This window comes from Ictidomys tridecemlineatus, chromosome 3 (assembly GCF_052094955.1).
Source record: "Ictidomys tridecemlineatus isolate mIctTri1 chromosome 3, mIctTri1.hap1, whole genome shotgun sequence".
In the NCBI taxonomy this organism is placed as follows: domain Eukaryota; kingdom Metazoa; phylum Chordata; class Mammalia; order Rodentia; family Sciuridae; genus Ictidomys; species Ictidomys tridecemlineatus.
Window position 1 is genome coordinate 143,954,743 of NC_135479.1, and position 27,436 is coordinate 143,982,178.

Below are 27,436 nucleotides of genomic sequence, written 5' to 3' on the forward strand. Positions count from 1 at the left end.
TGACATTTAATAGTTCCAGGTGAATGAACACCTATAGAGAATCTCAAACATCTTACTTATGGTAGAAGACTTCCATTCACCATCTCCCCACAACATGCCTTGGGAAGCTCTTGTTCCTCTACTTATATCTCTATGCTTTTCTTCTTAAGTCCTTTTTGTGGTGCAAGCAGAGGCACAAACTTACTTTCTATAAGTCCTCTGAAGCCAATCTGGACCTTTGCATGAGTCATTGTCTCACTCCGAGTCTCTCCCATTCCTTTGTATCCAGTTTTAAGGAAATGGGTCTTCAGGAAGCATATAACACTCATAAAGAGGGCTTATTCATCAGAAAAAAAGGGAACTTGTGAGAGGAATAAAAACTAAAAGTTTGATCACCCAATTCCCATCTGGATGAAAGACTGGCAAAGGTCAAAACTTTTAGAAGTTGCCAGCATTTGGGGCTTCCTTTCCCAGTGTGAACCATGTTTAGATTTGGACCTATTTATGTGTTAAGGCATCCACCACATGGTTAGGACACAGTAGATGCTTGATAAATGATAGTGGCAGGACAGTGAGTGATAATAGCTAACATTGAGGGTAAGTGTCATAAGCCAAACAGTTTCCACAGTTCCACATTCTCCATGCAGTCATTCACTTATCCTGATAACAAAACCCTTATAAAGTAGGGTTCTCTTCTATATTTGAGGAAAGTGAATGAATGACCTTATGATGAGGGTTTCATGGTTTAACTCTAAAGAGAAACTCCAAAAAGCTTCACCCCATAGTCCAGCAGAATCTGGAGTCAAAATCATACCTCTACTTTTCCTCCTATTACCTTTTTGATGGCTTGTCCCAGAGAGAGTTACAAAATCATCTCATTATCAAGCTGGAAATATGCCTTTGGGGCGCTTTCTAACACATGCAAAAACAGTAAAATGAAAATTCCAATTGCTCAGGCAGCCTGCATTCAAGATTCATGATTCCCACACCATCCTGGCTGTTGGTCAGTCTCATCTTGCCAGTTTGAATTGCAGAAGGATGCTTGATCCTCACAGAGTTGCCCTGGGTTCCAGTTCTGATCCCTGGCAACAAGCACAATTGTTTGGTTCTCTTTTCCATGTCACCAAAGACAACAGATACACAGATTTGGAAGTCCAGGAAAAAAGCATCCTGTTACCTCAGCCCTTTTAAAAGTTAACTTATTTGCTTGTAATCTACGGCATGGGTGCTGTGGTCCCAGTCAATATCTCATCTTGAATGGACACTTTGGAGCATTCTTTAGTTTTATTTTTTAATTAATTTCTTAGGTTGAAATATAAAATTATTCATGTTTATGGTATACCATGTGATATTTCAACATAGAATATTCTGATAGGAATTTAACATGCTTCAAAATTGCTGGGTGAGCCAGGCATGGTGGTACAAACTGGTAATCCTAGTAACTTGGGAGGCTGAGGCTGGAGGATTACAAGTTCAAAGCCAACCTCAGCAATTTAGTGAGGCCCTAAGTAACTTAGGGAGACCCTGTCTCAAAATACAAAATAAAAAGGGGTGGGGATATGGCTCAGTGGTTAAGTGCCCCTGGGTTCAATCCTCAGTCCCAAACCAAACCAAATTGCTAGGTTAGGCGTTGGGAGTGTAGATCAGTAGTAGAATGCCTTCTTAGTTCATAGGAGGCCCTAAATTCTATTATTTATTGTAATAAATAAATAAACAAATAAAATCGCTGAATGAATAATCAGTTCTTTTTAAAAGTCTTCCTTCAGACTTTTATGTTCAGATGACACTAGATCACTTTTCTGTCATAGTCCTTTTACAAAGGCTGATGGTATCATCTTATAACACTGGTTTGAATGAGATATTTGAGAAGACCCCACTTTTACTTCAGAAATCAGAGTGCCAGAGCAACTACAGACTGAAATCTCTGATAAACCTTTCCTCTTCCAAGCTGTTTGTATCAGGTATTTTGGTCAAAGTGATGAAAAGCTAACACAGAAGGATGGTTTTTAAATATTGGTGCTAATGAGAATTGTTAGAGAGCTTTAAAAATTTCTAACCATTAGTGTTTGTTCAGGCTCCCAAAGATATTCCAGGGTGAAATGAAATTGGAAAACCATTAGTGCCTGAGTCTTCCCTCCCCGACAAACCCTGAGATTCAAATCGACTCTCAGCTGGGATCAGTGAGTTTAAGTTTTCCCAGGTGTTTTTAATGTGTAATACAATTGGAGAACCACTGGTGTGGCATGGCCTGTGGACATCTCCAGGAGTTGTTCTATAAAAGGTTTTGCTTTTGAGTGTGCATCAGAATCACTTGTAGAGTGAGTTAAAATACAGATTACTGGGCTTCATACCCAGAGTTTCTGATTTAGTAGGTCTGAGTGGGGCCTGAGAATCTGCATTCCCATAAGTTCCCAGGGAGGATCCTGGCATTGTTGGCTACAGGGACTACACCTTGAGAACCCCCCATGGAGTGCATTTTCCCCTATTTGCCATCTAGACCTTCTTCTTTCTTGTAATAGCACCTTGATTTTCTTTGAAGAACCATCCTTCCTTCACTCCCAGACCATGTTTTTGGGTGTAGCTGACATCTTCCCCCTGCCCACCCCACACTCCAAGGAAGAGCCTAAGACCTGGTCTTGCCTGTCAATCACAGGGATTGGATGAGATTTAGCACGTGACCCAAGTTCATGCAAAGAGCAGGAACCTTAGCAAGAGCTACTGGGAAAGCAGCAATATCTTCCCACAACATTTTGAAGTTGGTGAAATATTAGCCTAAAGCAGGTGGAGGCAATCTTGCTATACCCAAGCTATGCTGGAGAAGCTGCCTGGGAATGATGCCAATGTACTTGATGAGAGAGAGAAATGAGAGAGATTTCTAGTGATATAACCTGAATAACTAGATGTACCTTTCCCCAAATGTTTATCTATCCCTAGACTTTCCATAGGTGTGGTGGGGGGAGTACATGCCTTTTTGTGTAACCCAATGGAATATCTCCCAATTTCGGGGTTTCAAATACTCAGCCACCAACTCCTAAAATTCAGTCTAAAAGCCACTGAGCTGTAGCAATATCTTTAGATTGTTCTTAATTCCCAAAACAGGTGGCTGTTTGGAAACAGTCTTATTTTTGGCAGAGTTTGTCTCCAGTGGTGGCTTCAGCCTGTCTACATGGATTGGGCTTTCTGCTTGCCTATAAGTCCATTTTTGGTCTCATTCCCATTTCCCACAACAATGAACACCAGGAATCCCTGGTCTCAGTCTGCAGAGGTGCTGGATCAAGGATACCTCAATGTTGGGCCTGGCATTAGGCACTAGTGTGACTGCCTGTCCCCTACCCAGGTTAGCTACAAGCTTCAGTGACACTGGACCAAGACCTCAGGCATCTGCCCCTTCCAGCAACAGATATATGCCCAACTTTTTTTCCTTCAGGCTTATTATCTTCAGATCTACAGGACAGAAGTTTTCCGGATCACGGCACTTCCACATTTTTTAGTGAGAGTCCAGGCCAGAGACATAAGGAATAGCAACTTTGCCCAAACTCAGGCCTAGGATTCACGTGAGAACCTTCTTTCTGTGCCAAGTACACTACAGACCTTTTACAGAATATCCCTCGAGATGTTCACAGGCTCAGTAGAGTCTGTGAGGGTGGTTCCTGGTGAATATGGACCACAGACCCTGCCTGCCCCATCTGTACTCCAATTCCTCACTCAACTGCTTCTTCCACTCATAGAGTCTCTCTCCCCCACCACCCGCTCTAGAGTTTGATTCAGATTCAAATCTATAGTTTTTAAAAAAACTGTTCAGGGAGTTTCAATGTGAAGTCAGATCTGAGAACTTCAAGCCTCAGGGCTCAAGGTCTCCCACTGTTCAGCAAGAGTCTCAGCTAAGTGGATAGAGTTTAGGAAGCCCCTGAACACACACCTTTGTTTCTTCAACTCTCATGATTGGTCCCTCAAGCCCATGGCATCAAGTGATTCTCCCTCAGCCTCTCAAGTAGCTGGAACTATAGGTGCACGCCATGGTGCTTGCATTCTGCCTGTGTCATGCTGTTCAGCAGCTAAGTGCATGTTCCCTGTGTAGATTTCAGACCTCTGATCTGCTGGATTGTTGATACCACGATGGTATGTATTTTTTCAAATAACCCAGTCCTGCCTTTCATTTGTGGGTGTGGCTTACAATCATGCAATTCTAGTCAAGTATTAATCATTTACTCAACAAGTAATTGGTGTTTGAACATCTACTACCTGCAAGTCACTGAACTTACCTGTACAGGGACATTTATATGGGAAATACAAGTTGGATAACATGTTCCCCAGGTAAAGGCAAAGAACAACAGGGTAAATTCTAAGAAAAGCAGTTGGCTTGGTTTTCTTTGGCAGATAAAAGAAACTGAAGACAGATAAGTCCTTGACATAAGGTAAAGGTATCTTCTTTATGTGAAAAGAGGAACTAAGAGAATAGTCATTGGTGACCAGAAGCCTGAGTTTAGATAGGGGAAGTGCAATGTATGTGTTGATACTACATTTAGTTTGACTCCAAATATATGTTTTCTTCAAAATTGTGGGACTTCTAGATGGGTAACTATTCCCAGGGGATATGTATTTTTTAATAGTAATGTCCATAGAAAAAGCCTGATTGTCACCATTATGCATAGTTATCTCTAATTATCTCTGCTTAGTAACCACTACACCATTGCTGGCCTCATGGGTACCACCATCCATCTTGTGGGTAGCTCCCGGACTCATTGGTTAACCATCATTTAGGCCATCTGACATGATTTTAACCACAGGCCTATAAATGTGTTCCTCTGCACCTGCGCACCTGACTCCTGCCTGCCTCTTTCTAGCTGTCTCACTTATCTTCAAGAGAGTTAAGCCCCAGCTCATCCCATCAAACAGCCCCTTTTGTTCAGAAAGGAAGGATTGCTGATTGTCTTCTAGTCTGGACCAGGCCCAAGTAGGGGGATCATCCAGGCAATACTGGGGAAGATTGTGGGATTACACCGAGGACCCAGTGTCTCCCTAGCATGGCCAATGTTCATGTTCTTCTGGGAGATAGGGAGATAGAGCTGCTAGTAGTAAGGACATGTTCTAGAGATCCATGCTGAGCCTCACTGCTGGCCTGAGCTCAGGAGGAGAGAGCTATTTATCAAAGTGAAAGATGGCTGCAGCTAGAGTTGCTAAAAACAACCCCCTCCAGGTTCTATCCACTTCCAAAAACACTTACTTGTAAGTAGGTCAAAGTGTTCCCAAAGGAGAGCAGTAAGAAGTGTCAGTCTATCACTTGGACTGAGTTTCAATTTAGGTGGGCTTGCGGTTGTCCAGTGTCCACCATAGGGGATGGCATTTTAATTCCAACTGTCAGTGCCACCTCCCCTCCCACAGGAGAAGGAGCAATTACAGCATCATGTGGCTTCATTGAAGAGGTTATGGTGCATTAAATGGAGCAAATTTTGCCGTTCAGTTTATTGAAAATTTCCAGTGGAAGATGCTGTTCTCTTATTTCTGAATTTTTAACCTTCCAAACAAATGAGAGATGCTTAGCTCATCTGTCCTCAAAGACTTCACAGGAAATGGGATTTTAAAGATGTCCTCAGTCGGAACTTCTAGCATCAAGACATTACTCCCTGTCCTCATCCTCAGGCCCTCCTGCTAAGGCTTAGGCCAGTTTCCTCAACAGGTCTTAGGGAATGAACACACTGAGCCTGGTTCCTCACACAAGAACTCTGCAGGGGTTAGGCAGGCTGGTCAGGAGGATGCTAGGATGAGGTAGGCAGAAGAAGAGCCCCCAAGAGATGTCTACATCCTAATATTCAGAACCTGTCAATACAACACCTTCTACATGAAAGGACTTTGCAGGTGTGACTTAGTGAAGGACCTTAAGATGGGAGGATATTTAGGATTATCTATGTGGGCACAGTGCAATCAGGGGCACCCTTAAAAGCAGAGAACTTCCCTGCTGAGGTCTGAGGGAGATGCGACTACTAGGGACAGGCAACACTGTTGGCTTTGAAGAAGGGGGAAGGAACCACAAGCCAAGGAATGCTGGGAGCCTCTAGAAGCTAGAAAGGGCAGGAAATGGTTTCTGCCCTAGAGCCTGTGGCAGAGGACATCACCTTGAGTTTAGCTTGTTAAAACTTGTTCTGGAATTGTAACTCACTGAACTATAGGATAATGCTTTTGTTTGAAGTGATTAGGTTCACAGAAGTCTGTTACAGCAGCCTCAGGAATCTAACACATAGGGGCAGAGTCAGAACAGGTTCTAGGTCAGGCCTTTGAAGCACTCAGAAGCCACAGGAAGGACTTTTGTCTGTGTGAGGTAGAGACCAGACACACTGGAAGGATGAGCTAAGGAGGGTCTTTGGCCTGGGCTTTCTCTCTGTGCTGGTGGTCAGCAATGTAATGGCCTCTTTGCCTATCTGTGTACAAAGGCAGGCACCAACTTCCTGTGGCCTATGGGGCCATGTGGCAAGGAAGGTAAGTGGATACAATATCAGAATCAGAGTTTCTTGCTGTGGCTGGGGACCAAGATGGGAACATGAGGTAATGCAGGCCAGCCTCAACAGCAAGTCGAAGAAAGGGGCAGGCTGCCCAGTGAGCGCTTAGGGGTCCTATACATGTCAGTAGTTGTAAATGGAAACACTTCCCACTCAAGTTTGCATGTCTGGGTTAAGGTTGCAGTTTTAAGCCTACACAGACTTCAATTAGGAGTTGTTCTCAAAGTGCAGGTGACACAGGAAGGCAGTAAACAGGGTCCTGACTGCTCTGTCCTGCTCAGAAGTCTCAGAATCTCATTGCTGAGAGCTCCTCAACCCAGGGTGTACAAGGGCTGCTTCTCAAGGTCTGAGGCCCTCCCATCCCTGAACTTCCCTGAGCAGAGAAGGTGGCCACCCAGACCACAGCCACATCTTCTTTCTCTCCCAAAGCCAGGTCAGTTCACATCATTCTTGGGTTCCTGTGTTCCTTTAGGGGGAAGATAGTTTCAGCTTAGTTAGCTCTAAGCAAGGGGAAAAGGAACACTCTGCTGTCTGGGGTGTCCCCTGTACTGACCACCTCTAGCTTTCCCTGGGAAAGCACCATCATAAGGTGTTTTCTGCTGTGGGACTAAATCCCACTGTGCTCACTGCTGCTTTGAGCTCCACCCATTGGCAGGTGAGGCTTCAAGGAACAAGGATCCTATTTTTTTTTGTACCAGGGATCAAACCCAGGGGCATTTAACCTCTGAGCTACATCCCCAGCCCTTTTTATATTTTATTTAGAGACAGGGTCTCACTAAGTTGCTCAGGGCTTCGCTAAATTGCTGCAGCTGGCTTGAAACTCATGATCCTCCTACCTCAGCTTCTGGAGACTCTGGGATTACAGGTGTGGGCCACCATGCCCAGCTCACAAGGATCCTATTCAAAACATCATCCTATTCAAAACACCATCATCATGGAGATTTCCCAAATTTACAGTGGGTACCAGCAGGCAGGTACATACAGCTGCTGAAATTGACATGTAGCATAAACTAAGTCACAGTAGGCCAACTACAAAGAGGAAAATACAGTATCTCTGCAGGAGGAGCCATAGAAACCAGCTCTTTCTCTTGACAGGCTGAGACCTCCTGCTGCTCATTTCTGCTTGGAGGCAGCCTGGTTGAGATGTGTGAAGAGGAGGATGTGGCCTGGACTCATATGTTCCTCCCTGAGGCCTTGATTCCAAACTTTTTAATGTCCTAAGTAATATTAGATGGATGGTAGCCACAGGCAGGATGTCTCACCCAGAACACACAGCAAGGTAGGCCTGGGGCACAATTTATAACTGTCCTTGCTGCCTTATTAGAAAAAAAAGAAAAAAGAAAAAGAAAGAAAAAGAGAAAAGAAAAAAAGTGAACTGGAAGGCACTTGAGTCTCCCTCTTCCTGAAACTGTATCCTGGGAGGGTTCCCATCCCCTTGGTAGATAATTATAAAGCCATTTTTGGCCCATCCCAACAGACAAGCAAGTAGAGGCAAGTCAGTTAAAATGGACATAAGAAAGACAGTTTTCACAAAATTTCCTCTGTTCTACTTTTCTTTGAATTAAAGAGTGACACCATCACATGCACCTGACACTCAGTCTCAGCAAAGCCCTCCATCACATAGGTCGACCGTCACCAAGAGGGCATGGCCTGGATGTTATCTTCAATCACCAGAATTAACCAGCAAAGAAGGTCAGAGTGCTAGAGGGGCAAGCAGGGGGGAAACTTGGATTTTTAGCTCAAATCTATCAGATATGATCTCAGAGCTCTGGATAGAAAGCAAAAGGGCTAGAAGAGGGAAACAGACACCAGTTCTCAGGAAACCATGGAGCCAGATGGACCTGCTATGGGTCGACTGGGGAAAGAGTCCAGGGCAGACAGACCAGGAATAGAAGATACTGAGGGAAGACGAAGTGCAGACTGGAGACAATATTGGGGTCTCTGAAAACCTTATGCATGAAACCAGAAACAGACCCTTGACCCTTGTTCAGCCCTGGAGAGGATTCAGGCTGGAGACAGCCTAGACTCAGATTCAGGTAAACTGGGACCAAGGGCAGGCAACAAAACAAGCATTAACTGACTGCCTCGAGCATGGCATGTGGGCTGGGAGGTCAGCACTATTTAGCTCTTTTATAGATTTTTAAGCATGTTGCCCAAGGTCATGAGCTAGGTAGTCAGTGGTGGAGTCAGGACCCAGACTCAGGTACTCTACCCCAAGACTCTAAGAGTCTTCTTTCCATGGCCTGCTATGTACCATGGTAAAGCCTCATGTCACTTTTATTGATTTTTTTAATTCTAAAGATACCAGGCTGTACACATGCCAGTAAGACCAACCTTACAGTTTAAAAAGTACCTTTACTTAACACTGCCACCTTTGCACCTCCAGGTTACTCTGTGAGATGGTCGTTTTATCAGCTTCCCTTTGCATAGGTTTGGAAACTAAGACCAAGAAGATGAAGTGACTTTTCACTCAAAACAAGTGGTTTCTCACTCCTCATCCTGTCTTCTTCTTGGCCTGTCTGACTACTTGAGGACCAGATCCTCCTTTGTTTCTACCAAGATTTATGAGTACCCTTCCAAGGAAAAGGCAGGCTGATTGGATCCTATTAGACTGAAACATTTGAGATTGCTGATAGTCAACCATTTTTAATTATAAAAATGGAAATTTCATGTGGTTCAACCTAATACATTGGACCTCACAATTAAGATATTTATGCTATACTTTAAATGCATTAAATACAGGATACTTAGGCTAATTTACATTAACAATGGTTATTTTACCTGATGTGATAGAGGAAAGAACAAAACACACAGTTTTAGAAGTGGGATGAGGTCCAAGAGGTAATTCAAGAAGACATGGATGAAAGAATAAAAATGCTATTTTAGAACAAATAACAATATGAATGACTGTCAAGAATAATGAGAAAAATCTAATCAGTACGTAGAGTGTCTCTGAGTAGAAGGTATTCACCTCTAAGTCTTGTGCCCAGAGAGGACACCAGGTTAGGAGTCTGAGTGAGAGACTGAGGGTGTCCCATCCCCATAAGGGTGAGGATAGACTGTGGAAATTTCTAAATCAAGGAAGTTTAAAAGAACTATGAATGCACACAGCCAAATAATCATTTTAAATAAGTTGGGAGTGTTGAATTTAATTAACGTTCTTTGTTCTGTTCTAAAAACTAATTAAAAGATTTATGGAGGGCTGGGGATGTGGCTCAAGCAGTAGCGCACTCGCCTGGCATGCGTGTGGCCGGGGTTCGATCCTCAGCACCACATACCAACAAAGATGTTGTGTCTGCCGAGAACTCTCTCTCTCTCTCTCTCTCTCTCTCTCTTTCTCTCTCTCTCTCTCTCTCTCTCTCTCTCTCTCTCTCTCTCTTTCTCTCTCTCTCTCCCCCCTCTCTCACTCTCTCTTTAAAAAAAAAAAAGATTTATGGAGAAATTGCTAGGTGCTTATACCTCAGGAAAAGAAGTATCTAACATTTTAAGAGCAAATTATATTACTTTGTTACAGATAAAGATTAGAAGCGGGGCTGGGGCTATAGCTCAGTGGTAGAACGCTCCCCTAGCATGTGCAAGGCCCTGGGTTCGATCCTCAGCACCACATAAAAATAAATAAATAAAGGTATTGTGTCCAACTGCAAATAAAAAATAAATTAAAAAGAAGATTATAAGGGGAGGGGGGATGAGACGGTGAATTGGGGGTCTGGGAGGGGAGAATATAGGAGGGATGAGCAGGACATGTCCTGAGTTCAGTACTAAACTATGAGGAATTTTCTAGCATCAAAAATGCACTAAAATTCAATGGGCTTCTTCTAGTAATAATTGTTCCAGGTCCCTGGGAGTGCTCAAGTCATGCTGGCCGGCTCTCTATCAGGGACACTATAGGAGGGATTAGCTGTACTAAGGGAAAGTGTGAACCTAAACATTTTTCAGATACTTTTTAAAAAAATATAACTTCATTTTATTTATTTATTTTTATGTGGTGCTGAGGATTGAACCCAGTGCCCCACACTTGCTAGGCAAGCGCTCTACCATTGAGCCAAAACCCCAGCCCTCAGTTATTCTTTGATTCTAGGAGTCTAAGAGCCCAAAGCCCAAATTATCTGAATTGAAATTAAATGTAATCAAGAACCACTTATATTCCATTATAAAAAGAGAAAATTTCAATTCTAACTTTCTGTCACTCTGAAAAATGACTATGAGCTCCTTTTAGACTGTCTGCCAACATGTCTTCATGTATCTTTAAACACATTTCTTCAAAATGCCTCACCACTATTTTTTATCACAAACATACAAGAATTCAGCAATGTTATTATGAGATAGGACTGTGTAGGCTAGTGTAGAAACCTGTTCTTACCCTCATTTATCATACTCCCATGTATAATTTTGCTTCTGTGAGGAAGTGAGTTCAAAGTGGCTAGGTCTGCTCTATTACAGACACAAGCCTGCACAAATAAAGAGGGATTTTTGGACCAGCCAGCTATAGTTTATAGCAAGTTCGTTCATACCTGAAAGGAATTATTTGGGGAATCTTTGATTTTTAGCTTCTTATGGTGTCGCACAGGCATCATGGAGTCAACTAAAAACCTGAGATTTGTTGTTTCTTACGCAGAATCACACTAAAAAGTATGTGACAGAAAAGATTTTGGAGGGCTCTCCTGAGAGGCAGAGGAGGCTTTATTCCCTGGATTTGATAGCAGAGGGACAAGAAAGGCAAGGGGCCTGAACTTTCAGGCATTTGGGCTCCTGGCAGCATAATGTACAGGAAGCTCCCATCCTGCAGAAACTCCTGGACAGGCTGGACCAGCTCCAGGGCTTGGCTGGTTCTTATCAGAGCTGGACCAAGCTCAGCTGCTATCCAGAGTGCTGTGCAGAGTCGTTTTGCTTCAGCTACGGACAACAGGGTCTTATTATGGGGCTGAACACACACAGGACAGGATCTGTCTCTGATTGCTGCTCCTACTCCAAGAGAGAAGCACATGGGGGCCAGAGGTGAGAGGGAGAGGGAGACAGTGGTGTGTGATATTTGTAATGGGGTTAGTGTTCTTCAAATTCTCATCCAGCCAGACTGGTTAATGCAGGGGAACCTTGTGAGATGGAGGATAAACTAAATGACTTGTCTGGAAGCCTTCAGACTTGGGAGGACATAGAACATGTCAAAAAGTGAGAATGGGAATAGATAGACTGCGTTCAAATCTAAGCCCACCACATGTAAGCTACATGATTTGAGCGAGTCACCTAATCTCTCTAAGACTATGTCCTTGTTTGTACAATGAGGACAACTGATTTATTAGTATTAAAGCATCAGCTCAGAATCCGGTCCATAATAAGATTCAATAAATGCTAGATCTTTTGGTAAATTGACTACAAACTTAATCTAAGTTGAATAATCACAGACCAGCTCTTCACCCCCAAGCTTTCTCCACTGTTCTAAACTGCCTTCTACAGCCTGAGTGAACTTTCCTCTGGCCAGAGAGGCAATTACAGCAGAAATCATCAGGAGAGCCCAAGCCTGAGTAGGACCCCATGATGTCATGCCACTGTTCCTCTGTTAAGGAGCAACTGCTTCTAGGGCTCACCGTGAAAGCTCTGACCTGATTTTCACTAAGCAAAGAGGCATTTCTTTACAATTCCCAGATGCCCAGCCCAAGCCAGGAATAAAGTACACAGAAAAAGAAAAGATCCATAGATGTCCTATTCAACCAGACTGGTGTTTGGAGTCTGGGGTAGAGGGATTTGGAACCAACTTTTTCTTTTCCTTTTTACTATTTTTACCACTTTTAAGTGTGCAGTTCTGTGGCGTTAAGTACATTTACTTTGTTGTGCAATCATTAACACCATCCCTCTCCAGATCATTTTTCATCTAGCAAAACTGAAACTCTGTAACCATGAAACAATAACTCTCTATTCTCTCCTCCCAGCCCTTGGCAACCACCATTCCACTTCCTGCCTCTGTAAAGTTGACTATTCAAGGTATCTTATATAAGTGGAACAATACTTTGTATTTTGTGTCTTTTTGTGACTGGTTTATTTCACTTAGCACAACATCCTCAAGGTTTGTCTGTGTCATAGTCTGTGTCAAATATTCCTTCCTTTCTAAGGCTCAATAATATTCGGTCGTAAATATACACCATACTTTGCTTCTCTATTCATTTGTCCGTGGACACTTCAGTTGCTTCTGCCTTACAGCTATTGTGAATAATGAATAATGCTGCTATGAAAATGGGTGTATAGATAGATATCAGTTTGTGTGCCTACTTTCAAATCTTTTGGATGTATACCCAGAAGTGGGTTTGTTGGACCATATAATAATTCTATTTTTGATTTTTTGAGGACCTCACACTGTTTTCCATGGCAGATGTACCATTTTACAGCCTCACTGTCAATGCACAAATGTTTCAATTTCTCCATATCCTTTCCAACACTTGTTATTCCCTCCCTCCCTCCCTCCCTCTCTCTCTCCCTCTGTGTGTGTAGTGTATGTGTGTGTGTGTGTGTGTGTGTGTGTGTGTGTGTTGTGTGAAGTAAATAATAGCCATCCTAATGGGTGTGAAGTGATATCTCAGGGAGGTTTTGATTTGCATTTCCCTAGTGACTAGTGATACTGAGCATCTTTTTATGTGCTTATCAGCCATTTATATATCTTCTTTGGAGAAATGTCTATTCAAGTCCTTGGCTCATTTTAGAATCCAGTTGTTTGTATTTTTTGTTGTTGAGTTGCAGGAGTTCTTTATATAATCTAAATATTAGGCCTTAACCCTTTCTGCACATCTTTAAGTAACTCTTAAGTCTGACAGGTAGGGGTGCTGAACCCATAAAGCAGTGGTTCTCAACCCTTACAGAATATCAGAATCAACAAGAATGTTAAGAAACACTGATGCCCAGACTCTGAGTTGTTCTGGGGTGAGATGTGTTTTAAGAAATCTCCTGCAGGTGGATCTAAGAGGCATCTGGAATTGAAAACCTCTACAAAGTCTTTGGTCGCTTGGGAGGTGCTGCCCACCACCACTAGCTGCTGAGAAAGTGAGAGGGGATCATGAAAAGGAATGGCTAGATCCCAACTCCACAGAGAAGCCCTGGGATGTCAGGCTGGCAGGACAGTAATAGGAAGAAGGGCAGGTCCCACCCCAACTTTGCCACCTAGCACTGCTCTTTCTCACCAACCCCATTGTGAGTCATGCTGCAGATGTACCAGGAGGAAACAATCCACCACTGCCCCAGAGAAGGTGCAGGAGAGAATGAACCCTGCAGCCCTACTGTAGCTCCCGGGAAGCCCAGCAAGTGGAGTGGGCATTGAGTGTGGGCGAGGAGGTCAAGTCCTGGTCTGCTGCTGCTCTGGCACCAATACTTCCTTTGGCTTATTGCCTTCCTGTGCCCCGAAGTCTCCTTGTAAGAGACTGAGCTAGTGCAGTGGTCAAAACCCGTAGTGTACCTTAGATTCACCTACAGAGCATTAAAAAACAAAAACAAAAACAAAGAAAACCTGCCTCCCCCCCCCTCCTCACCCTGGTGATTCTGAGTCTAGTTGTTCTAGGTGTGGCCTTAGGGTGACAGTTGGAAAGCTCCTCTGTGAATCTATTATGCAGTCAGGGGTGAGGACTCCCATCCAGTGCTTCTCCAAGTTCCCTCCCTGGTGCTAACATTTTTATGGTCCTGGTGTACCACTTTTGGCCTGAGCACTCACATAGCACTCAGCATATCCCAGATGTCCCCTGCTTTGCACAGCCCGTGTGACAGACATGGAGTGCTGACTCGGCACTCATTGTGAGGCTGAGGGGACCAATTCCTCCTAGGGATTGAGAAAGAAATTGATTCTGACCTCCACGACCCCAGAAGAACCCTACCTAATCCCACAACCTCCAGAAGAACCCTGCATTCTGCATCACTTCAAAGATAGAGGGTCCAATGGAGACAGTCACCACAGGGAAGAAAAGGCCAGTTTGTCCACAGGCAGCCAGCTGGAATACAAGCAGGAACAGCTGATGGAGTCTCAGCTACTTTCAAACAAGGTCTTATTAAGGGCACAAAGGATGTTCCATGCAGAATAGAGATTTTGGCCCTGAGGAAGGCACTCCTCATTCTGAGCCTACATGGGTAAATTGATAGTGAGAGCTCACAGGTTGCCCCTGAAGGCCCAGTCTAATCAGTTTGTGCTTGGGGAGAGAGGAACCAACTTGCAAAGAATAAGAGCCAACAGCATGGAGACAGGCACTGGTAGTGCCTTTAGGAAGGCCTGCTGACTGGTTGAGCTAGCTGGAAAATTCTATGTCAGCCTGCTTTTCTTCTTTCTCTTTGCCTCTCATTTCCATCCCATATCCTCAGCTCCCATATTTAGTTAACCATCCTCTTAACCTATCCAGTAGTAGAGAGGACCTCATCTCTGCAGATTTCTTACCCTAAATGCCTCCACTACCCATCTCTGGGTCACAGCTACTGTCCCTACATGTAGTGGGGACAGCAGGGAGGGGATGCACATCAGACCTAGCCCCAGGATAGGGAGGGTAGGCTAGGTCAGGAAGTTCCAAAGTACTCTCAATGAAAACAACTCACACCTGGGGATCTATGGGAACTTAGCCTTTTACAGCCTCTTTGTCCTTGGTTTTGAGTCTGTAGATGGGGTCTCTCAACTTGCAGGAGTTTGTAGTTATTCTGGTAAATAATCTATGACAACTTATGTCAGCTAATGTGCTTTAAGTGCCAGGCAGTGTCATGTTATTTATTGAATACTTAATTTCTCCCCCACAACAATCTGCCCTCTGTGAGTCCCACTTTCTCCTGGCTGGACTCCAGATGGGACTGAATTCCTGAGTTTCCTGATTTTCCTCTTCCCAGGTATGAGACGTTCTTTAACAGCCTACTTCAAAGGACTGAAGATAAGCATCTGCAATTATAAACTCCTGACAACTTCCTGATAGCCCTTCCTTTGGCTCCAGAGGACAGGAAGAAAGCAGATGGTGGCTGTACTAGGGGAGGGTCTCAGGAGTGTGTTGGGAATTAGGGAGGAGGTTTTATTTTAGTTTGCAATTTTATTCTGGTGGAAAACACCAAGGAGGCTGGAAGGGAGAACAGGGCAGCCTGCCATTGCCATCTAGTGGAGAGAGGGAGGAAGTCAGGTAGAAGAGGGCATTCCTAAATGCCCTGTGATACAGTGGGAAAGCTGGGAGAGATTGTGGAGGCCACCTACTTCAACCTTGCTCTTGAAGATAAGATGAATTCAGAAGGTTACACAACTTTCCCAAAGTCACAGAGCCACCAGTAGCTCTTTCTCTTCAAGCTCCCAACCCACTCCCTCCATTACCAGCTCCCACACAAAGTAAGTTCACAAGACAGGTCAGTTCCCTAGTGCTCTTCATGGTCCGTGATACCCTCCCCCTCCGTTCTCCCTACCTTTCACCAATGGGAAGAAGCAGTCCATCTCCACGCTGCTTCGGGAATGGGAGATGCATAGGGCGCTGCTGGGGACCAGGCCCTCCTGAGGGGGACTCCGTTCTGTGGTGCGGACCAGACACCAGCCGGGCCGCTCGCTGGGCCGCTCCAACAGCTCCACCGTCTGTCCCACCTGGATGGTCAGCTCGCTGCTGTGGCCTGCGCTGAAGTCCTGGAGGACCACGGTCAGCTCACACCCGCCAGAGAGCTTCGGTGATGGTGGTGATAGGTGAGAAGTGAGGGTGTGGGGGACGGAGGAGAAAATGTGGGAGAAGGTGGGCGAGAGTGGAGGAAGGAGGAATGGGAGGAATGAGAAGGGGAAAGACGGGATTCAGGATGGAGAAAAGGCAGAAGATAGAAAAACAAAAAAAGAATTGGGAACAGGAGAGAAAACGGGGGGGGGGGGGGAGAAAAGGCAATTAGCAGTGTGTCATCGGTCATTCATAAGTTCCAGCTGTAGCCAGTCTGGAGCCTGCCAGGAACCAGGGCTTCATTCTAAGTCTTTCTTGCTTCCTTAGTGTTCTTTCCATGACTCCTTTGCCAAACTTCCAGCCAATTGTGCTTCCAACCCTTTCCTGTATATCCCTTTCCTCTTTTCAAGGGGTCCACCCCATGCCCCTCTCCTGTCCCCACTGCCACCCCTCAGATTGCAACTGTGCTGCATGGGTTTCTAACTCACTCGCTATTCTAGTGGGAATAACAGAAGAGTTGAGTTCCCTTCCTTCTAACCCCTGTGACATCCCCCATTCCCACCCCTCACTGGAGGCATTAGACTAAAATAGGGGCTTCTGGTGCCCAAAAGAGAATGGGCCATCAACTTGGTCACTGTGGGGCAGGGAAGAGGAGGGATGGATCTCATTTAGGAACCTATGCCTTCCCTGGTACTGGGCTCAGCCTTTCCTTGGCCTGCATGTGCACTGATCCTGGGACAGCGTCAATAACAGGTGCAGCAACCCTGAAGGCAGGAACAAACCCTACTAGCTAGGCACTGAGACTGCTCACTTTTCCCTTGGTGATGTGACCACCCCTTCCCTCTGGCCTCCATCTCCTGAGAACCCATTTGGTTATCAATGTAGCTCATAGAACCAAGCACAGGGCGCCTGCTTAGAGTACTAAGTACTTAGAGTCTTAAGTACTAAGAGCTGCTGCACTTAGAGTACAGTGACGGGAAGGGAAGGAATGAGGAGGCTGAGACCCAGTTTTCTGGCCTCTTATTCTCTAAGGTTTATCCCTGAACAGTGGTGCAAAGGGAAAGTCCACACCAGATCATCTCCAGGGACTTTATCCTGTGCACCTCTGATTAAAGCCTTCAGGGTGAAACCATCTGCACCAGCAGCCATGCTAATGAGTCCTGATGTGTTGGGTTAGCAGTTCACATGCACTCTGGGAGAGGAAGATCTGCCAAGTGGTAGGCCCAGGGAACAACACAGTGAGCAGGGCATCATCGGCCCCACAATGAGCAAAAGCTCAGCATTCAGGGATTGTGAGAAATTTCCACTAAAGGGACTTGATTGTCACAGTGGGCCTGAAAAGGTTAAAATGAGGCTGGGCATACCTGACCAGCATACACATGAGACGGCTGGCAGTATGCAGCCCCACCAGCCACAGAGCAGGACGCCTGTGCTGAACACATCTCATGGGCGGGCATGGTACTGCCACCAGGATGGATCAGGAAGGGAATCTGTATGACAGAAGGTGGAAGCCAGAAGACACAGAAGAAGAGGAAAACATGCTGTTGGCTCCTTCACTCCATTTAACTTCCATGGTCCTATTACATAAATGCACAGCCCCCACTGTCTGGCACCATGGCTCTCCTAGTCCCATCTTCCCCAAGGCATCTTTCAGTGCAGGTTATTATGGGATGGTAATAGCTTATATCTGTAAAGAGCTTTACAGTTAGTAAAGTCCCTGCCCCAACCAGGTAATGTGATCATTGCCATCCCACATGGCAGTAGATATCAATTCAGAAATATCCAGATCAGGGGAGTTATATACAAATTGCCTTGGGAATTATAAAATGCAGATTTCCTAGCTATTCCTCCCTTGTGTCAGCCCCAACTTCAGATTATGATGCAACAGGCCAGAGTTAGGGCCCAGGGAGGTCTAGTTTTAATAAGAACATTTGCTGTGATTCTGGAAAGGGGTTCTCCAGGACATTGGGAAACACTGGCTAGATGGTTTTCCCAAAGTTACCCTGCCAGACTTGACCATGAATCCCATGCTCCTTAAACCATACAACATTAAGCAAGGTCCGTCCTTATTTTGGGGTGTGTTTGATGGAGTGGGTGGGAGGCAGTGGCCTAAGCTCCTGGTCCTTGGTGTGGCCTACAGCATGTCTCTTCAACTCTCTGGATTGCAACCTCTCTAAGAAACACATCGTATTATTTTGATGCTATACACCACATGTGAACATACATTTCACCGAAATATAAGTTTCACCCTGATAGTCTATTTCATTGTTTTTCTCAGTCGCTGATGACACCCTACTAAATAGATTCCATCTCCTACTAATGTACTTATAGAACACTGGCCTAGATGACCAGGAAAGTTCCTTCCAACCGGAAGGGTTTCTTTTTTCTTTTTATTTTTATTTTTTTTGGTACCAGAGATTGAACCTAGGGGTGCTTAACCACTGAACTACATCCCCAGCCGTTTTTATTTTTCATTTTGAGACAGGGTCTTGCTAATTTGCTTAGGGCCTTGTCAAGTTGCTGAGGCTCGCTTTGAACTCTTGATTCTCCTGCTTCAGCCTCCCCAGCTGCTGGGATTACAGACATGAGCATGTGCCGGGCTACCTGAAGGGTTTCTATTGCTGAGCTTCAACACCCTCTTAGAGCTTTTCCTTTGTGTCAATACCAGGTAGTTCTCATTCTTTCCTGAGGCTGGGCATACCTGACCAGCATACACATACCTTTCAGGGCAACCTGGTTGCAGCCAGGAATGGGTATAGCCCTTTCAGCATATTGATGAGCAGAGCAGAGGGTACCTGAGGCTCTGGTTTCAAACTGCCCAGTGCATTATCTAGATAGGATATGAACCCTAGAGTTCATAGGCCTATGAACCCTAGAGTAAGTTGCAACAAGCCCCATGGGCAGGCTGAGAGGAGAGGGATGGAACTTGTAGGGGAGGGAATAGGAGAGGCTTTGTGTCTACAATTAAAGATCCAGTACCTGCAGAGAAGCACCACTAGATGGTGGTGTTTACCTCTTATAAATCGCCCAGACCTCTAAGATGCAGGAGGGAGCGGATAGAGGATCAGTGGCCAATTTCTTTGGAGCACAAACCTGATAGTTAACCATGTGTAAGCTTTAAAGCCAGCCAAGAAAATAATTATGGTTAAAGTACAGGATAAATGTCCTGGTGCAGCTCACTTCACCTTTTGGCTTGGTCAAAAAGATTTACTAAGGCAGGTCTTCACCCCATGGTGCATAGGGAATTCCAGAGGGGCAGCCAAGGGTCAGGGTATGAGAAATGGTGAGATGGTGTCAGGCTGGGCTGGCCCTGAAACAGACCCTCCTCATCTTCTGCCCAGAGTAACAAGGAGGCTTTAGGGTGCCCAGGGGATCCTGGGCTCACACTTGAAAAGCCCTGCTCAGGAATCCAGGACTGGAATCCTATGGGAAAGTTTCAAGAGGCTGACCAGCAGGGTAGAGGTCAAGAGTAGGGAGGTCAAATGCTCTTGGCACACTTATGAGACTTTCACTAGCAGTCCTTAAACGTGATTTATCTGTGTTTTGTGTTTTAGGTCTTCTCCTTCATTGTGAACTCACACTTAATGAAAGTTAGTTACATGGAGCAAACCCATCATTAACCAATAAGACCCAATTCCTCACACACACTCAGCCATCATTTCTTAGAATTGCTCATTTTCATTTTTTCTTCCTGATGGCCCTGGTCTTCCGTGTCTTTCAGCAAGTTGCCCTTTCCACAACCCTATAGATGTTATTTTCTTTGCTTCTTTCATGCGTTTCAAAAGGACTAGTGAATGCCTGTCCACTCCCCTGGGCCTCCCCCTCACCACCTTAGTCCCCAATCCATGGCGACGGCACATTCTGAAAGCTCCCCTTAGTGTCCAGCAGTCTCTGGTCCCAGGAGTTTGAATCAATTTTATGTTGATGTTGTTGAAAACAGTGCCAATGGCACCTCTGGTCCTAATTCTTCTCTTCCCCACAGCCTCTTAACCATTACTTCAAGGCTTTTCCTTGGTAAGTGCTTAGATTTTTATTCTCTAGTTCTTGGCATATTTGTTTTCTAATTCTCCCTTTTAGGCCCACAGAAGGTTCCTCACATTTGGTTCATGTTCCAATATTTCCTATTCAGAGAGATGGCCCCTTTGTGTTTCCTGACTTTTCTTCTTGGCAGAGCGTTCCTTCCGAAGTTACCCACAGGGCCTGATGAAATGCACAGCTCACCTCTGGCGGGTTTTTCCCTCTTGAGGTATTAACCACTGGCGCACAGACAGGAGCTGTGAAGCCCTTGCTTCTCCCGACTTCCCTGATGGGTTTGTCTTTTGATCACTTAATCCCTCCTGGGGCAGAACCCTTCCCAGATCAGCCTGCAAGGCCCCCTGGTCCCAACTTACTCTACCTCTCCCCACATCCGGATTTATACACCAACAGTTATTTTAAATTGTCAATTCCTTGGACATCCACATAGTCCAGAGTACACACAGCCTCCTCACTTCCCTGATGTGTCTTTCCTTTCCTTCCCCACCCATTTTTTCCTTATCGAGTTCATCATTTCAAAGAGCCTCTGACCCCCTCTTTGCATGCTTTAGCTACATACTCTTCCTCTGGCTGTCTGTAGTTGTCTGCCCATAAATATTGCATGGGGTGCGACCTCCCTCTGTGACTTGTAGATTTCACCGTGTGTAAAATCTATCTTCCCAGGTAGATTTTATACACGGGCAACTTGCATACTGTCCCCACTCCTCAATGAGCTGTTATACTCATCCAAAAAAAAAAAAAAAACAAACAAACAAACAAAAAAAACAACAACAAGCCAGCACTCAGATTTTCATCTTCCTTCAAATATTCTCAAGAGAAAAGAAGTGCTCCTGAGAAGACCCTTTCTATCCACCTCGAAGTAAAATTTCTGGTTTTCTTCTCTTAAATTAGTGAGTTTCTAATTTAAGATCACCAGTGGGTTGCCTTTTTCCTTTTTTTTTTTTGTTCCTTCATGAAGGGAGCTATGACTCTCTGGTCCCCAGGAAGCCCTATCATACCCTGCCCTCAGGTGGTATATATTTTTACCCTCTGTTATGGATGCTACATTTTCTTCTCCTCCTTCTCCTTCTCCTTCTCCTAGGTGTTAGAGATTGAGCTTAGGACCTCACATATACTCAGCAAGCACTCCACCACTGAGCTACATCCCCAGCCCTTTTATTTTATTTTTGAGACAGGGTCTTACTAAATTGCTGAAGATCTCACTAAGTGTCCAGGACCAAACTCAAACTTCTGATCTTCCTGAATAGCTGGAATAACAGCTTGCCTGGTTATCATGAGGACCTGGGTTTTATCCCCAGCACTGGAAAGAAGTGGGGAAAAAGAAAGCTGAGCAGAGAAAATGTCTGTGTCACTCCCAGGAAGGGGATCCAGACAGGGACTCAGAGAGTGTAGGGAATGAGAGAACATTTTAGAAGTGCTGTATGAGGTCAGAGAAGAACTAGAAACACACACTTGACTTCGTGCTGACATTCCATGCTATCAGCTCAAATCCCAGCGTTTCTAAGTTTGGTCTTAGAATCTGGAGTAGAGTAGTGTTGAATGGATGGAGAGCTAAGTAAGCATCCAGCCTAGGGGTTAGGGACATGGACTCTGGTTCTCTTCACCATCTGTGTGCCCAGGGCAAGTAGCTTCACCTCTTTATCTCAGTTTCCTCATCTGTAGAATGAGGACAATATCAGTATTGACTTCAGAGGTTGTTATGAATATTAAATAAGATGATAATTATAAAGCACCCTGGACAGTGCCGTTAGCAGCATTAGTTCTCTAAACGCTCATTTAAATAAGTTCTGGAAGTATTAATTATTATTTAAATTTGGGAAGAAAGGAGTAGAGATGAAATAAAAAGAAATTGATTTTGATGCTGCCTGGGAGCAGACTAGAACAACTGTATATATACATATACACTATTAAATAAATGAATCACATCTTTCCTTTTTGATAATCTCTTTTTAACCCAGGGCAACAAGAGGACTTGCCTTAAGGCTGTTAGGGGAGGTGACTTGAACATTTTTAAAGGCCCCCCCAAGCCAGGACATGTTTTTTTTTTCTTTGCTAAAATTGACAAGGAAATGGTGGGGACCCAAGATGCTTTTATGAAAAATGAGGATCTGCTCGTGACTCCTCATTCACACTACTTGCCAGGGAGCTTCCAAGTGAAGAAACCTCTCTTTCCCAGGAGCCTGGTAACTGCCCACAATATCTGCCACCCGAGCCTGCTGACAACCACGCACATCCGTTCCTGACACTGCTCTGCCAAGAGCTTGGATCTGATATGACAGAGCGGAGGCTCAAGCTGCCCATCAGATAAATCAGGCCTCCGCCTCCTCTGCTGGCTGGCGGCCTGCCTGCTCACTACCTCCACCTGACTCCTCCACAGATCGCAGCCAATGCGAGGCAGAGTTCACACGAACTAACATCTATATATTTATGGCACGCCGGAGGCCAGAGGGGCCCTAGCATCATGTGAACTTGGAGCACGTCTACCTGGCATGGCTTCAAGGGCACTGAAGAGTCCTGTCAGCTCCTGTGGAAAGACTGTCCTCCTCCCCTCCACTCCCTGCACCTGCTGCTACTGTCTGGCTTCTACCCTCAGAGGGTGGTTTCATTGAATTAGGTAACGTCCCTTCCACAAAATGCCTCAAAGCAGAATATCACATGATTCCCTTCCAAGTACACAAAAATGAGACACAGCACTGGAGTGACATGTGGCTGCCCTTACACATCTGTAAATGTGAAGATGTTTATAATAGCAATTTTTTTAGGAGGGAAAACTTTGCAACAATAACATGAAAGCCCCTTAAAACTAAAATATAAAAACCCAACAAGAAGGGAAGGGTTAGTCATTATGACACATCCACTAATTGAATGATGAATTAGGGAGCCACTAGATGTTCATGCAGCTTTGTAATAGCTTCAAAACTGCCTATCACATAGAAAGTTAAAAAGCACAGGATGTATTATTGCGTATATAACTCTGTGAAGAGCATCAACACTTAACAACCCTATTCAAAATAAACAGGAAGGAAATTCATCAAAATGTTAACCCTGTTTTTGTTGGGTAGTAGATTCTGGGTAATTTCCCTCCTCCCTCCCTCCCCCCTTCCTTCCTTCCTTCCTTCCTCTCTTTCTCTCTCTCTCTCTTTTTGTTCCCAGTACCAGGGATTGAACCCAGGGGTGCTTAACCACAGACCACATCCCCAGCCCCTTTTATTTTTAGATAGGGTCTCACTAAGTTGCTGAGGCTGGCTTTGAACTTGGGATCCTCCTGCCTCAGCCTCCCAAATGGCTGGAATTACAGGAGTGCGCCACTGTGCTCAGCCCCACTTTGCTTTCTTATTTCTAGTACTTCCCGATGTTTCTAAACCTAAGTGTTATTTTATAATGAAAGCAACAATAAGATCAACAATAACAACCTCAAAAATGAATTGACAAATATAGTGGGAAAAAATGCAACTATTCCAAGAGGACATAATACTTCAGTTTGCATGCTGGAAGACTGAGTCTAAAGGGGTAGTGGATGGATAGTTCCTAATTTTTCCTAGGACAGTATGGAAGATTTGGGAAAATCCACATTGTTGATGAGACCTCATTGTGGTAAATGCAAAATCTCTCCCTTACTAAACCCATGTCCCTGCAATATTGGGAAAGTCAGATGTCTGGACTCTCCAGGAATTAGGTCCCTTGGCAAGAGTTTAATGTTGTGTTTCATCTTCAGTTGACTATAACTTTGAAGCAAATTTAGGAATACTGTGGAGCTTTGGGACCTCTTCACTTTGCATGCTGGAAGACTGAATCTAAAGCTTACTAATGTGTTTTATCCTTCTTCACTGGAGCTGGGGCGGTTGCTGCTTACTGCACCTGAGGAGCTATTTGGTTTAGTTGCTTCCCATGGTGCTTTAAGGAGCACTGTGGTCTCATAAGGCCTCATGAATTGCACAGTAATTAATAGTGGGAGGGATTGGGAGTGGGGATTGGGAATGGGAATTGGGAGGCTTTGGTCAAGTGCAAGGTTCCCCACATGTGACACTGGGCCAACCCCTTCCTTTTCCATACCTGTATTTCCTCATTCCTAAGACGAGGCAACAGGACTTTAGGGATGGTTTTAGTACTCCAGAGTGGAGTGGTTTCTTCATTCACCAACACACAGCCCTATTTAATTTTCTTGAGCACTTATCATTAACATGCTGTCTGGTTTATTTGTCATTTGTTGCTCATATCCCACATCTGACTGTAAGATCCAAGACAGCAGGAACAGTCCCTATCTTGCTCTTGTATCTCCTGAGCCTAGAGCAATGCCTGACATGCAGCAGATGATCAATAAATTCCTGCTGAGTGCACGCATGAACCTGTTCCATGAATTATTACCTCACATGTAATGGAGCAGTCTGGCTACAATGGTGGAGTGGTCTCTCTAGCCCACCCATTCCTACCAGTTAGTTTGTTCTTTTCAAAACAAAAAAATATCTCGCCTTTTTAGTATTGGGCTGTACCTTCACTAACCCCGAAACCTGACAGAAATGACAAAAGGGGTGTTACCTCCAGTGGATAAGAGAAGTAAAACAAACAAACAAAAATTTTTAGTTTTAAATGATGGAAAGTAGATGCAAGAGCCATATCTAAGCTGGTAGAATGGAGAAGACGAGATGCAGGTTCCTGCCAGAGAGCTCTGCACAGCCTTCCCACAGGCACAGGTGACACTGAGGATGGGTTTCTATTTGGGGATAAAATCAGAAGATGGATTGGGAGTCTGAGAAGACACCAAGACCTCTCCTCAATCCTGTGCACTTTTTTCTGAAACACTGAAATTCAATGAAGGCCTACATATGGAATGGGGAGATGGCTGCCACCCCGTTGTCTCACAGGTCCCAGAACACCAGCAGCCACATATAAATACCTTAGGCACATTTGGCAATTACTCCTTGGAAAAGATGTGCAGATACTCAGATACTGACATTTGGAGGTTGCTCCCCACCCAACCCTCTGGTGCCCTCCTGGTCACAGGCGGCATGCAGTGAGGTTTCCAGCCAATGAACCACCCCCCCACCCGTAGGAGGAAGAGCCAGGCAGCCTTCATGCCTCACACAGCTGGAGAACCTTCAGCTGCAGAGCACCATACTTTTCAGAGAAGTCTCTCTAACAGTTCAAAATAGGTCAGCAAGAAGGTCTGGGAACTCAGAGGAAGCCAAATGCAAGCAGGACAGTAAAAGTTCAACAATACTGTACTATCCCCTCCTTAGAGAGTTGAGAGAAGATACTACACTCGTGAAAAAACAACACGCTGCTACAGAGAGGAAAAAATGACAGAATGAGAAAAAGCTCTTAGAAATTAAGGATATTAAGCTTGACATGGAACATTTCATAGATAATGTCAAAGAAAATGGTCAGAAGCTAGAACAAGAACACCAAGAGAGGAAATAAGAGAGAAAATAGAAGAAAATTAGAGAATCGATCTAACAAGTTCCTGACAGACAGAATGGAGAGGAATAACTTGTCAGGAAAAATTCCCAGAATTGAAGGGCAAGAATTGCTAAATGGATATGATGCTCTAAGTGGATGGTATAATGAATTTTAAAAGACCCATTCTAAAGCACGGTATTAGCACATACTTTTAGAAAAAGAACATTCTAAAAGCTGAGAGAGAGAGAGAGAGAGAGAGGCGGGGGGAGATCATTTTAAAAAACCAATAAATCAAGAATCAATGACTGCAGGCTTCAATACCAACATTAGGACATAAAGGAAGTGAAGCAATTCTTTCTAAATTCTCGGTGAGAATTATTTCCCACCTGGGGTTCTATACTCAGAGAAATTATCAGTTGAGAGTGAGAATACATCAAAGTCATTTTCAGACCTTCAAAGTCTCAAAAGCCTCAAAAGCATTCAATAAGCATTAACTATTAGGACTAATATGTGTTATCTTCTCAATTTTTCCCTCTTTGTTCTCTTTTCTCTTCTTCTCTTAATACAATATATATTTGATAGATACCAATTAAAATTGATCCTTTCACTTTAAAAATAGAAATTAATAGGTTGAAGAAATGCCTCACCAAAATAGTTTTTGATTTTAGCAAAGCATTCATCTGAACTTTGCATGAAAACTTTTTAGCCAAAACAATGAAATGTGGATTGAGATGATGGTATTGGATTCATGGCACATTCATGGCCTACTAGAAGGTCACATAATCCAATCCCCTTGGCTTTACAGATGAAAAAAATGAAACTCCAAAGAGGAGCAGGCTTATCTAAGGAAGACTGTGTTTGGAAGGCAGTATGTAATAAATATTTATTGAATGAATTAGTGAATTAGTAATTTAGTAAATTGAAGATTATCCAACACTCTTAACTTGTTAGTGGAAAAACTAAGGACCCTAAGTTAGTTGGTAGTGCACCAAGGACCAGACTGAGGTTTTTAAAATCTAGGCTCAGAACACTTTTCTGCAAACTTTCCAGGTTAATGACTATCAGGCTAAGAGAACGTCCATGCTAACATCTATGGTATTTCTGCATGGACTGAGTGATGTTCCATGTTGTCATGGAGACCACTGTGCTCTCTGGTGTATGGACCGGTGACTCTGTGGACAGAGCTTTCCAGATCTTGCTGGACACAGCTGCAGAGGACACAAAGCTGGGAGAGCAGCAAAGATCACAGACAACAGAAACCCAGAAGCTGTCCTGGGTCTTTGTGAGTTTCTAACCTACCTTCCTACTCCACACAGGGCTCTTTCCAAAATATCTAAGTCTCTGCTTTATGAAGCTGTCCCTTCCTGCTGGAGAGCTGTAATATTAAGAATGTTTCTGTGTTTGGAATTTCCATCCACTGTTCTTAGTGTGCCCTCCACTAAGGGTCCTGGAGGAGGGATCATTCCTTCTTCCCCAGAGCTTCACACATGTGCATGCTAGAAACGAATTCCTTAAGTTCTCCCTTTTCCAAAATATTCCTTGAATTGGCTCTCAAAGGAACAATTTCCATTATCACCATCATGTTTTTCTATTTTTCTGGATACACATATTACTATCCTCCTAATGGGGACACCTAGAACGGAACTGGATGGCCCAGGGCAGGCCCAGCGGGCACTCACTTCCCTGTCTGAACACTATGCTTCTCTCACAGTGGCCTGGGAGACGTGTAGTCAAGTAGCGCCGTGAGCTTCTGCTGAGCACTGAAAACCCCACTGAATACCACCCTCTCATTTACAGGGGCTCCTCAAGCCAGCTCCTCTCCTTTCTGTCCTCCTACTGAGGCTTTTAACTCATAGAATCTTTTATTGATCATTGTTCAATTAAATTTTCTAGCTAAGGCACAGGGTTCTT

The 27,436-nt window shown here is 44.4% G+C and overlaps 1 protein-coding gene across 21 annotated transcripts in view; it reads right to left on the minus strand.

Annotated features, from left to right (window-relative positions):
- The window catches only part of Kalrn (kalirin RhoGEF kinase), a 626,048-nt gene that overhangs the window by 121,929 nt on the left and 476,683 nt on the right, over positions 1–27,436 (minus strand). For all 21 annotated transcript variants that reach the window (XM_078044068.1, XM_078044066.1, XM_078044074.1 and 18 more), the window contains exon 34: positions 15,864–16,110. In XM_078044068.1, coding sequence (XP_077900194.1) covers positions 15,864–16,110 — 247 coding nt within the window. The remainder of the gene's footprint in view (positions 1–15,863; positions 16,111–27,436) is intronic.